General features: G+C 40.6%; 1 protein-coding gene across 4 annotated transcripts in view; it reads left to right on the forward strand.

The window, feature by feature from the left end:
- LOC130667651 (protein tiptop) overlaps positions 1 to 15055 on the forward strand; it is a 72692-nt gene that overhangs the window by 33574 nt on the left and 24063 nt on the right. For 2 of the 4 annotated variants that reach the window (XM_057469400.1, XM_057469399.1), the window contains exon 2: positions 10145 to 10274. The exons of the other annotated variants lie outside the window; for them this stretch is intronic. In XM_057469400.1, the coding sequence (XP_057325383.1) occupies positions 10208 to 10274 (67 nt within the window). In that variant the 5' untranslated portion in view covers positions 10145 to 10207. The remainder of the gene's footprint in view (positions 1 to 10144; positions 10275 to 15055) is intronic. 4 annotated transcript variants of the gene reach the window in all.

The raw sequence follows: 15055 nt of genomic DNA on the forward strand, positions 1-15055 counted from the left end.
GTACAGCAGAGGTGGATCATCGTTTATTCGGTGGGTATGTGCGTGCATTACCCCTGAGGCGTGAGATATTCCAATGAGCAGGAAATATGATCGTGTATAAACACACTCGTATATTATTTGTTTAATAAAAATGAAGAAATAATATACATATACATATATGTATGTATGGATATATATATATATATATATACATATTTACAACAAGTGTGCGATGATAAAAATCAAGTAAACGCAGTAACACGGTGTATAGCGTGAAATGTTATAATTTGGCATCAAGAATATTTAAATGTATATATATGGATATAGATATATGTATATAAAAGGTCTGGGGTATTATATATCGTGCAGAATAATTATTATTCAGTATTCAGCAGAGGTTATTAGATATTATGATGGAGTATTTGCAGATATCGTTAATTAATTTTTAACATCGGGTAATAAATTTTAAAGTGAGTCTGTAAAGTACATGTCTGGGCATTGGCATTGCTATAGATATATGTATGTATGTGTGGGTATGTATATAAATATATATATATATATGTGTTAATAGTGTCCAAATCGGGTTACAGACTAGCTCAACACAGTATTGATTTATTTTATTACAAAGCACTGATGATGATAGTCGACCCGAATTGTAAGTTGACGCACTTAACTCTCGAGACTCATCAGCTTAAATCGTGTGAATCCGCGCGACACAAGGTCTCAACGTTGCTATTTTTAAATTCGACGCAACCGTCTTGTCCGCTGCTATACGACAATAAATAAAATGATCCATCTATCGTCAAGACATTAGTTTTATTCCCACCTCTCTATCACAGCAACAACTATTGCTTATTTTCTGTGAGTTAACGTCTATCACGTGAGTTAATAATAATTATATCCATGATGAATTCACGTCCCATGTTTTTGATTGATGGCTCTGTTTTTCGAACTCACAAGTGACATGACCCGAATTAAATAGTAATCTCGACGTTATCAACATCAGCTGTACGTTATATTTATATTTATATTTATGCTCATATTTTATTTTATAGAGAAATAATTGTCGAGCTATTGCGTCATCGTTATAATGCATAACATGCCGCATTAATGCGCCAGAGCACATACATCACTCTCGGGTCTCTGGCTGCGTTACCATATAAACATATATACATTTATACATATATATATATATATATATATATATACATAGTTACAGTGCAAATTCAGTATCTAAGGTGATGAGAAACCAGGAGGTCTCCAATCTAGTCCGGGTCCGAGTTTACGCCAACGCCTGTAACGGAGCATCCGCGGTTTGAATCCACGCTGGCACGACCAAGTCCACGTGCAACATTTCCACACGTGCAGTAGCTTGAGTGTGTGCACATATGTGTGTAAATGACGATGCTCTTGGACATTAGCGTATGAATTACGATGACGTGACCAGTTGGAGCAAACTGGATTATTCGAGATCTCGATGTTTCTTTGACGATTTATTTATTTTATTTGAATTACTTGTGGGTGGGGGTATAGATCTTATGTGCTGGTGATTGAGTCTATTAGGTGGTCGTTGTGTAGAATAAGATGCGCGGAGTAGTTCCGAGTTGATTGATCGGTTACTTGGGTGTTTGCTCTGGTTCGTCGGCCGTCCGTGCTGGCTCAATTCGAATTGTCACGTTCATCGATTATTCTTGACGTCGCTGATTGATGGCGGTTGGGTTGAGTCGATCGATTGACGTTTTAAGATCGGGAGATGAAGACCCAGACCAAGACCAAGACCAAGACCAAGAGAGTTAAATATATGTTAATGATATTGATGGCAGTTACTTGCGTGATACACGGAATAATAATTTTTTTCCTTCTGCTATTGATGCAATAAAATAAATAATAATTACATACGAATAACCGTATTTAAAATTTTGATACAAAGACTATAGATACGTAAATAATGAAAGGGTAAAAATAAATATTGACTTGGACATAATAATCGTGTGATCGCAAAAGTCGATTTCCCAGTCTTTGACAACGATCGTCCTTCTGCCAATTTATGATTACTGCAGTTAATACACGCAGCCTAGTATTCCATATATATATCAACTCACACACTCCCAGTAAGTCTTTATGCGGTCACGGAAGGCCTATTCGTCATAATTTCAAAGTTATCGCTTAGTATTTACTGACTAGTAGACTTCATATACCGGCAATGCGAGTGGCGATCGCAATACGCCACCCGTTCTGTATTTATACATATATATAAAACCACATGTGATGGAAAACGCATAAATATGTTTCCAATTAACGCGCTTCCGCGTACCATCGGCGATTAGATACGACCTTATAATTTATATACGCCTATAGAATCTATGATATGTATCATATAGTCTCGGTTATATATGTTAATGTTTTAATATAAATAATCCAGGTTTCCACGGTTTGTTATATCGAGTAAAGCGAGCAGAGTCAATAAGGAGCTCTAGCTCTAGCTCTTGCTCTAGCTTGTGGTGTATATCTACAGCAGCAGACGGAATCCCAAAAGAAAGTGTGTCGTATAGATTGCTACTCGTATAAATGATGGCAAGGTCGATGCTCGCTCGTGCATTAAGTCGCGGTCTTTATCGCGGTGAAAAATTACGGGCATTGACTTGCTCGCCGATCGATAACACTTGGATACGATTAATAAATATTTAAATATCATTTAAAGAGATTTTTAATCGGTACCGAGTATGGATAGAGGCTGATATTTTCACAGCCTAACCCGGCAAATGCTTTTAATTATTCTTTATCTAAATTTACAAATTAATATTAAGTGTCTGATAATTTGCTGAGCTGCCCTCGATCTCGAGACACCGATCCTCGGATAAATTTTTCTCTTTGTCCGCTAAAGTGTAGGATATCTGTGTCTATAAAAAGATTTCTCGCTGGTACTGCGTACGTGGTCTTATGTAATACATAGTATATATATATATATATATGTACACATGGTTCTAAAAGTATGTATGTATATGTATCTGTGGCTATATAGGCTCGCATGAATGGAGCGCGAGGTATTGCCCCCTTCCCTTGCGTTCGATCTCTCACACACTCAGCGATCGTAGCTGTAGCTACTTCATATCCATGACCTATCTCAAATACATATTACAATCTTTTAAATTTATATATCTTACTTGCTAAGTAATTCAATAAATTTTTTAAATGCACATACAACATTTATTATTATTATTATTTTTTTTTTTATTAAAATGATTAAGCGATTGAGGCCATTTAATAGATATAATTTTAAAATCAGTGTGCACTGACTTGTAAATATTCTACACCTGTTGTAAATAATGTCTGCGGAATAAGTCAGTAAGCAACAAAGATACTGTGAGAATATAAAGGAGAAGCAAATGAAAAATAATAAAAGGATAAAGGAAAAAAGGCAAATGGTGAAAAAAAGGTCTAAGGAGCTCAGGTACGAGTATCTCTTATGTCCGGCTTGGGGGATCGAGTTCCCGAATGTCTTCTCAAATGCCCAAAGTGAAATTCAAAACTCCTAAGCCTCAGGATAGTCGACTTTTCCGCTTCTATTGCTCTTGATGTCCGACGACTATATATAAATCGGTTTAGCTTATTATAACAGCAATCTAACTATGAGGCGGATGATGATGATGATGACGAGCGTGATGTATCAGATATATTGCTCCGCATCGTCTAAATCAAACTATAAAGCAAATGAGAAAAATGATTGACCGTGTGTCCAACAAACGGGAAGATGATTGACAGATGAGTCGAGTCATTCACAAGCATTTTATTTTTTTTTATTTTTATTTTTTATATATTATATATATTAATGTACGTTCGTCTCAGTCACATCATCATGGACTGGAGGATGATTGGCTGGCGAAGGGTATTTGTTTCGTGACGCAGCAACACCCGTCATAAGGACTAGACGGTTCGCGACGAGTCACGACTGCGACTATAAGGCCAATGGGCTCAATAAGATGATGAGTGTATTCTGTATTGCGATCTACAACTTGGGTGTGTATTTACACACATAGACATATAAATAATAATAATACCTGGTGGCTGCGAGTGCCACGTCATTGTGATCGCTTTGGTCGGCCGCAATGAACGAGTAGAGACCGGACAAAACACCAGAGCTACTATACCCTGGGCGCCGTATGCTTCGGGAATAATAATAAATAATAAATGCAGTGTATAGTAAGGCAAAGTAACGCGAGAGATTGATGGCCGGGCCATGACTGACGTTCCATCCATCACTTTCACCTCTCCTGAGTGACCGAATGTAACTGCAGCAAATCTACCGGCGGCGAAACCAATACACCTTACCAGAAGCTCTTTCATTCTTTTTCATCATCATCTTCCCACTACCGTCTCATTAAATCCTGCGCCGACTAACGTCCATCTCCAGCTAATAATAATGTCCACTTTATTATTATTTTTATTCTCATCGCTGGCTCACATGTCGCATTAAATAAATAAATAACCGCGAGCTGGGTATGTTCACTATACGTATTACAATTATTACGAGGATAGTGAGGGAAAGAATGCAGCGGACCTACCGCGATTCATACTCTCAGACCACATAGACCGCTGATGACCCGGCAATGACGTTGCTTGGTTCTTTCGGCTCCGAGATAGCTATTAAAACGGAGCGGGCCCAGGGACGGGGGGGAGTCAGTCCAGAATTATTGTTGCCGGGTGATCCAGAGCCGATAACATCTGGCTTATTGGCTGGATATATATATATATGTGGTTTGTGAAGGATAATTGTGTCTTATTGATACTCGTCTTTACCGTAAGATCTTGTTCGTTCTTCCGGTGAGGACGTTAACGATACAAATCTATATATCTATATATATTTGTATGTATCGGTGTATGTCGAGCTATCGGGGATATTTATGTAGCGGTAATATCGATTTCAAGATTCTTGGCGGGTCTCTTACTCCAAGCAGATTGTTACGATACGTAGAGAGTTTGCTGTCGGTGGTAGTGTGGAATTGGTGTCCCTGTTGTCGTATGGTGAGTGGCCAAGACGGATCAATCGGAAGGTTGGTATAAGTTTCCGGCGTTGTGGTCCGGCAAGAGTAGCCAGGGGCAACGGGGACTGGGCTCTACTAGGGCTTACACAAGTGAGTTGAGCTGTCGCGGTCAGTTTCGGATTGCGCGGCTATGTCAGTGACAGCTGGGCTACTCGAGAACCGCGTATTGAACTCACGTTCAGTCACGCTCCTTTATACCTACTTAGCTCTAACTCAATTCTTGGTTGGTTGCTTCCCACTTTAACCCTTCATGGCCCCGCGTCACCGAGCTTTCTCGTCGACGTTATTCCTCTGGCTCTCCATCCTCAGCCCGAACCTCTATAAGTGCTTATGGATACCACGTGGACTGAAATCTCAGCCTCGGCTGGCGTAAACACCGAATAATAATTCTTTTGTAATGGAGCTAGGACATACCGACAGCTTTTACAACCAAATCCAATCTATATAATAATAATAATAATAATAATAGCAGACTCGACCGAAGCATCTACGGTCTTATCCCCCAGCTATCTACGATTATTAGGATGTCCATGCGATTATTAGCTCTATAATATGAGAAAGGGTAAAAACATATTACGAGCTGTTTGTTCATTGGACGCCGAGACTTGTACTTTTTTTACTCAACCGTCTTCTTAAAGGCTAAGCCATGAATTAGATTACTATCTCGGCTATCAAACTCTCAGTAAACTCTATAAAATTGATCTGCTGAATTTAATGCGATAGCGATTCAGTGTTTTTATGTGAAAAAAAAATTAGCAAATAAGAAAAAAAAATAAGTATATATATATTTTAGCTTTAGCTACTTGCCTCAACTCAGCTCTTCTTTAATTAGTGACTGATGCTCCCGGCAATGTAGCTCGTTTCTCAAGCCTATACTGCGCTAAATGGCCGAGCAATATACTTTAACGAAGCCCGAGCAGAGAATAAAACCAAGAGCCGGCTTTCTTGGAGATCTCCAAGGGTCTACTTTTCCGAAAACTTTCAGAATAGCATCCTATGTATATTTATATATGTGTGTGCATGCCGTGAAGCAGTTTCACTTGGCAATTACTTGAAACGTTTGGGCTATCGACGGTAGTGTACATTAACGGGTCTACGCCCTTGCATTGTTCTCTTCTTCTGGGAGGAGGGCTGAGTAAAATCAGTATGGTTTCTGCGTGGATGGCTCGGGTAAACGGGCGAAGGGGCTGCGAGTTTCCTCCACACAGAGGCAAAATAACGAGGACGAGAGCTGGGAAGAACGTAGACTGGGCTGATATTACATGGGAGCAAGGGGCAAGTGGGAAGCGAATGTATGAGGGAAAATAAGAGCTGACGGCCGCCGAGGGACGCTTCAGCAACGCAACGAGCACCTTATCTTGGCTACACCTTCGCCTGTTACGGGAAACATACAGAGATATCTGCCGTTAGTATCCCTCATGGTGTACAGCAGAGCCCGTGGCTAAATAAACTCACGACTGCTCGGGTAACTGTCCGAGTATAGAGAAAAGTACCAGACCAGTATTACTGCTGCTACTGCTGGTGTGGAGGTAGACAAGGGAGGAGGTAAAGTATGAGGAGGCTGAGGCCACAGACCATCCGAATGTAATTACCCTCCAGATATCCCACCTGCCATTTTCTCTCCTGCTAGAAAATTCTCTCATCTCTCATCTGTATGAATAACTTGTCAAGTTTTTAGCTGAATGTGAGTCTACATCTTGTTACTGCTGCAGTTAAAGTATAACTGCGAGATATATTAAAGGTGAAAAAAAATTAAAACGTTAAAATGAACAGAAAGTTATATACGTTACATATTATAATGTAAGAATAAAAAAAAATGTATATATATATATGTATGTAAAAAGAACGTAAGAGAGTTTTTAAAATCTATAGAATGGGTATGAAAGAAAATTTAGTGGTGAGGATTTATAATCGTCGAGTGTCGTGCCTGAGTCTTGTCTTACGGTTTTATAAATGTCCCTGAGCAATAAAGACGCACGATGGATTAGCCGTGTGACTCGGCATACCGAGGCAAGGCAGATCTATTCTGGTGTGATTTCAAGCCGGACACGCGCGTCCAATGAATCAATCGAGTAATGCTATTTACTCACTTAACATTTTTTACTCATTTTATATATTTATCTAACAACCGAAATCCCCAAAATCTCATCGTTAATTATACTAATACTTATTGTCAAAAAAAAATGTCATACTTTTTTAAGGGTCCATATTTATAACTCAATACATTTTTTTTTATTTTTCTTCTTTATGCCCTATAACTTTTTTCTGGCGACGGTATTTTCAAGTTGAGGAAAATTCAAGTGGGTTTGTGAGAGTTACATCAATGCTGTCTTTTTTCCGGTAGTCTGGGAGCCCACGTACACGTCATAAATAGTGTCCTCTCGTCCCACCTTCTCGTATCGTACATACACTCTCTTCTCTACTCCACTCTGCACTACAACAACTCGTCTTTAAACCGCCAACTATTGCTGCTGCCGGTTTCACTCGTATCGTCCTCAACATTTTCCAATATTCCCACCAACTGCACTGATTCCATCTGCGTCCCTCAACTCCATAACCCTCTTTGGTCGCCTCACCTCCCTCGCAAGTAAAGTACCACACACACACCACACACGCACCGGCATCCTCGATTACTTTTTACACACCCCGTCCTCCACCCTCTACCCTCCACCTATTTGGCCCTTTATTGAGACGTATGTACTCCGCCTCAACCATTTTGCGTCACATTTTCCGCCATCGACGTGTACTTTGCCGAAAAAAAATATGGATAAAAAATGATAAAGCTCAGATAACAGACTTCAGCACACCTCGTGTGTGTGTGTGTGGATATTAAAGCATATCAACATAAGCATGCGCACAGCAGCCAGCTATAGCGTGGGATTGTTGTGCGTCGACCTTTACCCGCCAACCTTATACACAGTTGTCTCGCTCGCTCTTGCAGCGTCGACGTCGCCAACCCTGACCTGATTTATGGGATTCTGGAAGCGTCTAGTCACCCGACGCGCGTGGTGTAGTTGCAAGGGTGCGCATTTGCCGCTCTCCCCCACCCCCTAAACTCTCGCTTATACCTCTATGCATACCCAGTGTATTCTGTATATATATGTATATATGTATATAACCCGGAATCTCTCGGGCCGTGGTGATGATGGTGGTGGTGGTGGTGCGTACTTGCAGACAGCTGGCTAATGTTTCACTGAGTAAACGCACGACACGAGTTTGCTGAGCAATAAAACCTAAATGTAAATTATTATATTCATTCACATCTTTAATCAATCAATCCTCAGGATGAGAGACATACGGCTAAAAGACTAATTTATTATCTTACGTGTGGGTACTTTTTTTTGACATAATATAAAACACTCTCTCTTCCTCTTCCTTCTCTCCATTTCGTAGAAAAACTTGTGCCATCACCAATGCTCTGTCAGAGTAAATTTTTTCCTTCATCCGGAAAAATCGGTGTTACACAAAAGCCGAGTGATTTGTGTCGTTGTCCATTCTTTTGAGCTCTTACTACCATTCTCCAATGTGTTTTCTGTGCTGGTATATGTCTGTATATATATATATGGCACACACTCTTTGTCCCATCACGAAAAGTTGAGTCTGCTGTTCTCTCTTTCACCCATGAATTGTGGCCGAGGTACACGTAACTCACACACACACACATGGAGACAATATCCTAGGTGCCTGGCGTCTCTCTCACGCTCTTGTAGATATGCTCGGGTAATATACGAGCCCTGCATCTGTTCCCCGAGTGACGCAACGTCCCGCCATAGATCACACCCAGGCTTTTAGAGAGTGAAGGCTGTTAAGGAGAGAGCGTGCGAGGGTGCTCGTAACTGCACTGAGTAGACGATAGATAAGAGGGAGTGAGACGAACGAGAGAAAAGAGAAACGCCGGGAGCGGGGACGTTTGCCCGTCAGGGTGACGTACGGTTACTGTTAAACTCGCTGGCGTCGCTCCGAGTATAAAGAACAAGAAGAGCAAGAATAAAAATAAAGAAGGAAGAAAAAGACGACAACGACGACGAAGAAGTAGTGCCAGCCAGAGCAAGCCAGAGCAAGCCAGAGCAAGCCAGAGTACACCTCTCGCGTATGAGAGGGTGGAAGGCCAAGCACTACTTGAGGCTCGAGGGATTCCTCCTCCTCCTTCTTTTTCTTCTTCTTCTTCTTCTTCTACAGCTTCCTCTTCTTCTTCTCCAACTCGTGAGTGCTACAAGATCTAGTAGACTCTGTCAGTACGACGAATAGCCGCGACTCATCGCAACATCAGTGAAATATATATATAGCGCGAGTATAGTGTACTGGTATTACTTTACTCGATGCAACTCTAGATGAACCATCACTGCAACCGACTCTTCGGCACCATCAGCAACAGCAGCAGCAGCAGCAGCAGAACCTTTAGTTTGAGTGCATGAGAGCAGAAGAAACGTATATGCCAGAGGTGAAGTATTTATGATGCCAAAGGCTTTTACTTCCTGTTGGAGGCTCTGATGTCGGTGATAGCCGGGACAGGAAATAAGGACTAGGGAGCATGAGTTAATGCCAGCTCCAGGCATTTATGTTTTTTAAATTCTTAGCCATAACAGAGTTGTACGGCGTATGTAAATTATCGTCAATTGTTGTACGGTAAATTGTGAGATGATGAGGCTGATATGGGCTTATAAACGAAAATGCTTTTGCAAAAAGGTTTTTCTTCTCGAAAATAACACTAGCGTTTTATCGGGGCACCCTTATACCCATTAACGTCCCGGGCGATCCCCCTACTTCTCGCGTCCCCGCGGAGTCTTCGGCACCCCAGCGAGTGACGTAGGGCGCGAATTAAAACGCCTCATAAATATCTGAAACAAAGGCGAGCGTTTTCGAGGGTGCTTTGCTTCTACGACGACGGTCCTCGTAAAGATATATACGGTAAACCATCGTATCTAGAGTCGTTGCCTCAGTCCTTGTTGTTCTCATCCCCTCGAGAGTCACGAGGGTGCATGTGTCCCTTTATATTTATAGACATCTTCATAAATACATCACGTATAAATTTTATAGACCAATTGTTTTTTTTCTTTTTTTTTTTTTAATATTTTTTTATGAGTGCTTATATTAAAGTATGTGTATTTTTATATGAATTTCAGGTAAGTAGTGGTCTCCAATCGTTTGAAAAGCAAGCGGCCGACTCGCCGCGCCGGACGGAAGATATGCGCAGCAAGCAGCAACCGAGGCCTTCCTTCCGGTGGCCGCAACAACGCGGTGATAACGTTACCGGTAAATATCAACATATATACATCTATATAAATAAATATATATCCTCTGTCCTCGTCATATAACGTCAACGTCTGCACGAATGTTATTTACCCGTAAATTTTCCAGCTAAAAGTTTATTTTGCACGTGCGAGCGCGTCTAGTTCGTGTCAGTTGGAAATGTCGCTCCTATTTGACTTATTCAGATACATATATATATGTATATATATTTGTATATGACTGAATTTATTATTATTATTCTTTATATTTTTTTTATTCATTCAAGTGACACGTCAGACGTTTTGTGTATATGCTTTATCGTGTGATATGCTAAGAGTCGCAGTTGCATGGACGCGCATGAAAACAAGAACGTTCACTCGCGTGAGTTAACTCTCGGTTGATGCAATTTTTGTTAACTCGATCGATTTGTCTGCCATGAGGAAGCCATAAATAAATACCGTCAATGGTTTCATTTATTTCATGCTCACATACTCGCACTTGTATCAACATCAACACTCACGCCCTATATTTGTAATTATTCATTTCTTACTCCATGCTTCAGTTGCATGGAGTAGCAAGTTAATAAAACACTGCGTTACAGCACACCGGAAATTTGTAATCGGGTGATATGACGGCTCGAAAGTTTGAATTCGTGGTTTCCCTTTCTGTATACAGTTTAACAATAAACAAAAACGCGGGAACTGATTGTGAGAGAGCGAGTGAACGAGTTTGACGGTGTAAATGTACGCGGTTCTCAGGTCGCGTCACACAGCAGCAGGTGCAACAGCTGTCATAAAATTCCAAGACTTACTCAGTATTATTATTAGTCGAGAGAGAGGTGGATAAGAGAGTTCCGGGGAACCAGGCAGGACTATTTATAGTAAAATTGTCGAGCTGTAAGCTCAAAAGGAATTGTATGTTACACTAAACATTGTGCTCTGAGTCCGAGTTGGTTGATTGAGTTAAAAAGGTTCAGTTATTGCGGGTCGTCGTCTTGGAAGTATGTATTTTACTGAGGGGAATGACTCGACGGCACAGTTGTGATTGTACTGGTTCAGCTATCACGTGGGAAGTGATTGTGCCGGTGTGTGTGTGTGTGTGTGACAACAGAGTCGTCAAAGAGACAAGTAGGTCCTGCCTGGACCGTAAGCTCGAGCCCCTCCGGTAAAACCGGTGCGCTTGCTGACATGACAAGTGAAATTTGTACTCGTGTGTGCCGGCTCGTCGTCTTCGTCAGCTTCAGCATCAGCCTCCACTATCGCTCACTAACATACTGGGGATATTGGCGCACGCGTCTAAATGAACCTTTCCTCCGGCAGCTGCTTTGATTTCAAAGGGGATCACCAGAGTTGTTGTAGCGGTCATAGGAATATTAATTTAAATATCTGTCAATACGAAAATTCAACGGGAAAAAGAGAGATTCTGGTGATGGCCGCTGAGTGCCGGGAGCAAACTTATTTCTACCAGCAATCCTCTTTCTACATATCTATATATATATACTCTAGACTGTCTTTCTCGCTTTTTTTTTACTGCTACCCTTCTCATGTCCCGATAGCCAGGACTGATTCTCTGGCAACTTCTGTCTGATCTCCACTGCTATAGCACACAGGTACTTTTTATATATATATATATATATTAGCTACTCATCGGCCGTCTTCTCCCCTTTGTAGTCGTATAATCGGTCTCGTGTCCGGTGCTTCCTCCATCTTTTGTGCGGCAATTCCTCTTTTTCCGTAACCGACTGGCCGCGATGCAACGATATCTCTCTGAAATTGGATGGACGGCCTAGACGAACGAGGGTTGGATATGAAAGACTCGGATATGTCGTACCCATACACCGTTGTCGACATTTTAAATGAAAAAGTCTACAATTTAATTTTTTTCCGCCTTTATGTTGAATATTATTATCGGTTATCTATTTAACATTGTCATTTATTGGACGCTGCTATTTTTTTGATATTAAATGCTGAGGAAAAAATCTATAAACGTGTGTGCATTCTGTTGAGACAGCTTGAGATCAAGGTCTCTCGGGTTGTTTAGTCGAAGTTAAGATAAAATGAAGAGCGAATCCGCATTAACTAACGTCGAGAGCACCTTTCAAAAACACATGGGGGTTTACGTACTACTATGTGCCATCGTTAGCGTCTCGGAGAGCACTTTGCGTGCGTCATTTAAGACCAACTTAATGCCGTCATAAAACCCGCCAATGGGCTGCTCTCATACTCTTCTCATGCTCTTACCTATAAATCTTACCGCCTGATCAGCTCAAAAATTTATTTCACAGCCTCATTTTATTTTACTTTTTTTTTTAATTTTAATCGCAAAATAAACTTGAATATTTACTTAATTGGCTTTTTAAAAAAATTTATCAACGTACAGGGGAGACGGGGCACGACGGGCCCCCAGAGCCGCTAATTATTTTTTGTGGCTCTGGAGCATCGGGAAAAAGTTGTACTGATCTCGAACAACTTAATTATATTTTTTAAAAAAATTTCTTCAGGGGTACGACGGTCTCCCCTTCGAAAAAATGACAAAATAAAATTTAATTCTTCGCTTTATTGGGTTATTATTATTTTTTAAAAATATTTTCAAAGTACTGTCGATGTAAATATTTAAAAAATCGATGATACTGAGGGAATTTATTTTGTTAATTTACAAAGTGATGAAGGAGTGATTTAATGACGCGGTTATTTTTTCGTAGCTCTAACCCATTTCTCCCAGCACTACCACCGGCAGATACTTTTTAGCCCTGTCCCCCCTGGCATGCCAGAGAATACCAGTATAGAAACGACATTCTCAGCTTTTCACGTTTTATGGTGGCCATAAAACCGAGGCATGAATTTTTATCGTTATTACACCGACGACGATCGCAACAATTGCTATCTTTGTCAAGAACACTTTTCACTCACATACACGTCATATCCTATATATACTCCCGTAAATTTTCACGGTAATAATAAAGAAAAAAAAATTTTATGCTTCACAAATAATTCTCAATTCTATAGAATGTGAATAACATACGTCATTTAGTTTTTAAAAATTTTTTTTTATTAATATGTCAATGATGATTAGCAGAAAAAAATCCTCAACGAGGACGTGGTTTCAGGCAGTTTTCATTTTTTCCAATTTTAAATATTGTGAAACATAAAAAAATACCGCGGCAGGTTTTCATCAGCTGAGTAGGACTCGTTACTTATTTTCACGTGAGACAAAAAATTTTACATGCTGGTACAGCGAACAGTGACGTTGGTTAGCTGCGACAAGTGCGAAACGCAGCGAAGTTGTTTGGGCCAGAAACTAAAACGGCAAGAAATATACCACAAGTATATATAAGTATATATATAGTTGTAATGAACAAGCCCCGGGGTGACACATCTCGTCCCTTTCTCACAACAAACCTCCGTTTTTCGCTCGATCCAACCACCAGAGCTCTACCCGTAGCACATTTTAATCCACCCGGGCGACGTCACTCTGCCCCACGACGAATAATTAGTCCGAAATTCGTTGCGAGCGTCGAGCCAACGAATTGCCGGAAACGCAACAAAAGAACGAGATATTAGTTGTCTCTTATTGCCGCTGGTTTTGTTTCTTGTTTCGTGTCCTCCTCTCCCTCTTCCTCGTCCTTCACTCCCACTTCTCGCTCCTTTTTAACATTTTATTATTTTTCATGAATCGTAAACGCCGTGCTCTCACCAAGCCCATAAAAAACGTTACTTTACAAACTGTATATATTTATTATCGAGTAATAAAAAGGAATTTTTTATTTTTAATCTACTCGATCCGTTTTAAATGTCACAATAATACTCCACACTCGCACACACAACAGTGTCGTCCTGCATAAATGTCCTGTTACCCTGTTGTCAGACTTTTAATCCGGTTGTGCTTGATTGCACCTAAAAATTTCGTGTCCTCCGTAATATAAACACATGTATCCACATATGCACATGCATTTGTATATATTTATATATAAATGTGAACCGAGACAAGTGGAGAGAAAATAAAAGTGACACTGAGGATTAATATAATACTCAGTTTATAAAATAATGAAGATGATAATAAAACGGTCACACTTGCCCGCTGGACTGATGGGCGAATCATATCACGAATTCTCGTAATTGCATATCCCATCCTCCGACTGATGCCTCTCAACTGTCACTACTTTTTGTTCCCTATTACTTTTTATTTAGCTTTATTATTTTGTTGCTCGTCTCTCCCCTCTCTCCCCCATTCCTTTCCATACTTTTCATTATTTTTTAAATTTTATTTTTATTCTATCCGTCACACTGAAAATCGGGAGGGCAGAGTGTCGAGAAACCGTGGAGCAGATAGCGAACAAGACGGAGTAGAAGAAGAGGAAGGAGTATAAGTATAAGTATAAGTATCGGACAGGAGAGAAGGAGGTTGAGTGAACTGTCTGTCCTGTCCATCACGTTGCCAGCGTCAGATTATCGTTCTGACACTTTCCGAGTTATTCCGGCCCGGCCGTACGCTCGTTTCAGACCCGCTCGTCTTCTATATCTATCTACTACTATACTACTATTATACATATACACAACAGCGGATCACGTGCTGGAAGAGAAGACGAGACAACGAATAGCCTGTCGGTGAATAAGAGCTGTATATAGTCACAGCTTCCATCCTCATCTATACCTACTTAAGCAAGACGTGTGCGCGACGTGTGTCCAGCCAACTTGTCTGCTGGATGTCGATCAAATTTCAAATATCAAGGCCTCCAAAAGTACTTTGCTGATTTTAGACAAAGCTCATCCGTCTGACCTTCGCGTTTTACTCCTTCCTATTCACTA

The sequence above is a fragment of the Microplitis mediator genome, chromosome 5 (genome assembly GCF_029852145.1).
Source record: "Microplitis mediator isolate UGA2020A chromosome 5, iyMicMedi2.1, whole genome shotgun sequence".
Taxonomy (NCBI): Eukaryota; Metazoa; Arthropoda; class Insecta; order Hymenoptera; family Braconidae; genus Microplitis; species Microplitis mediator.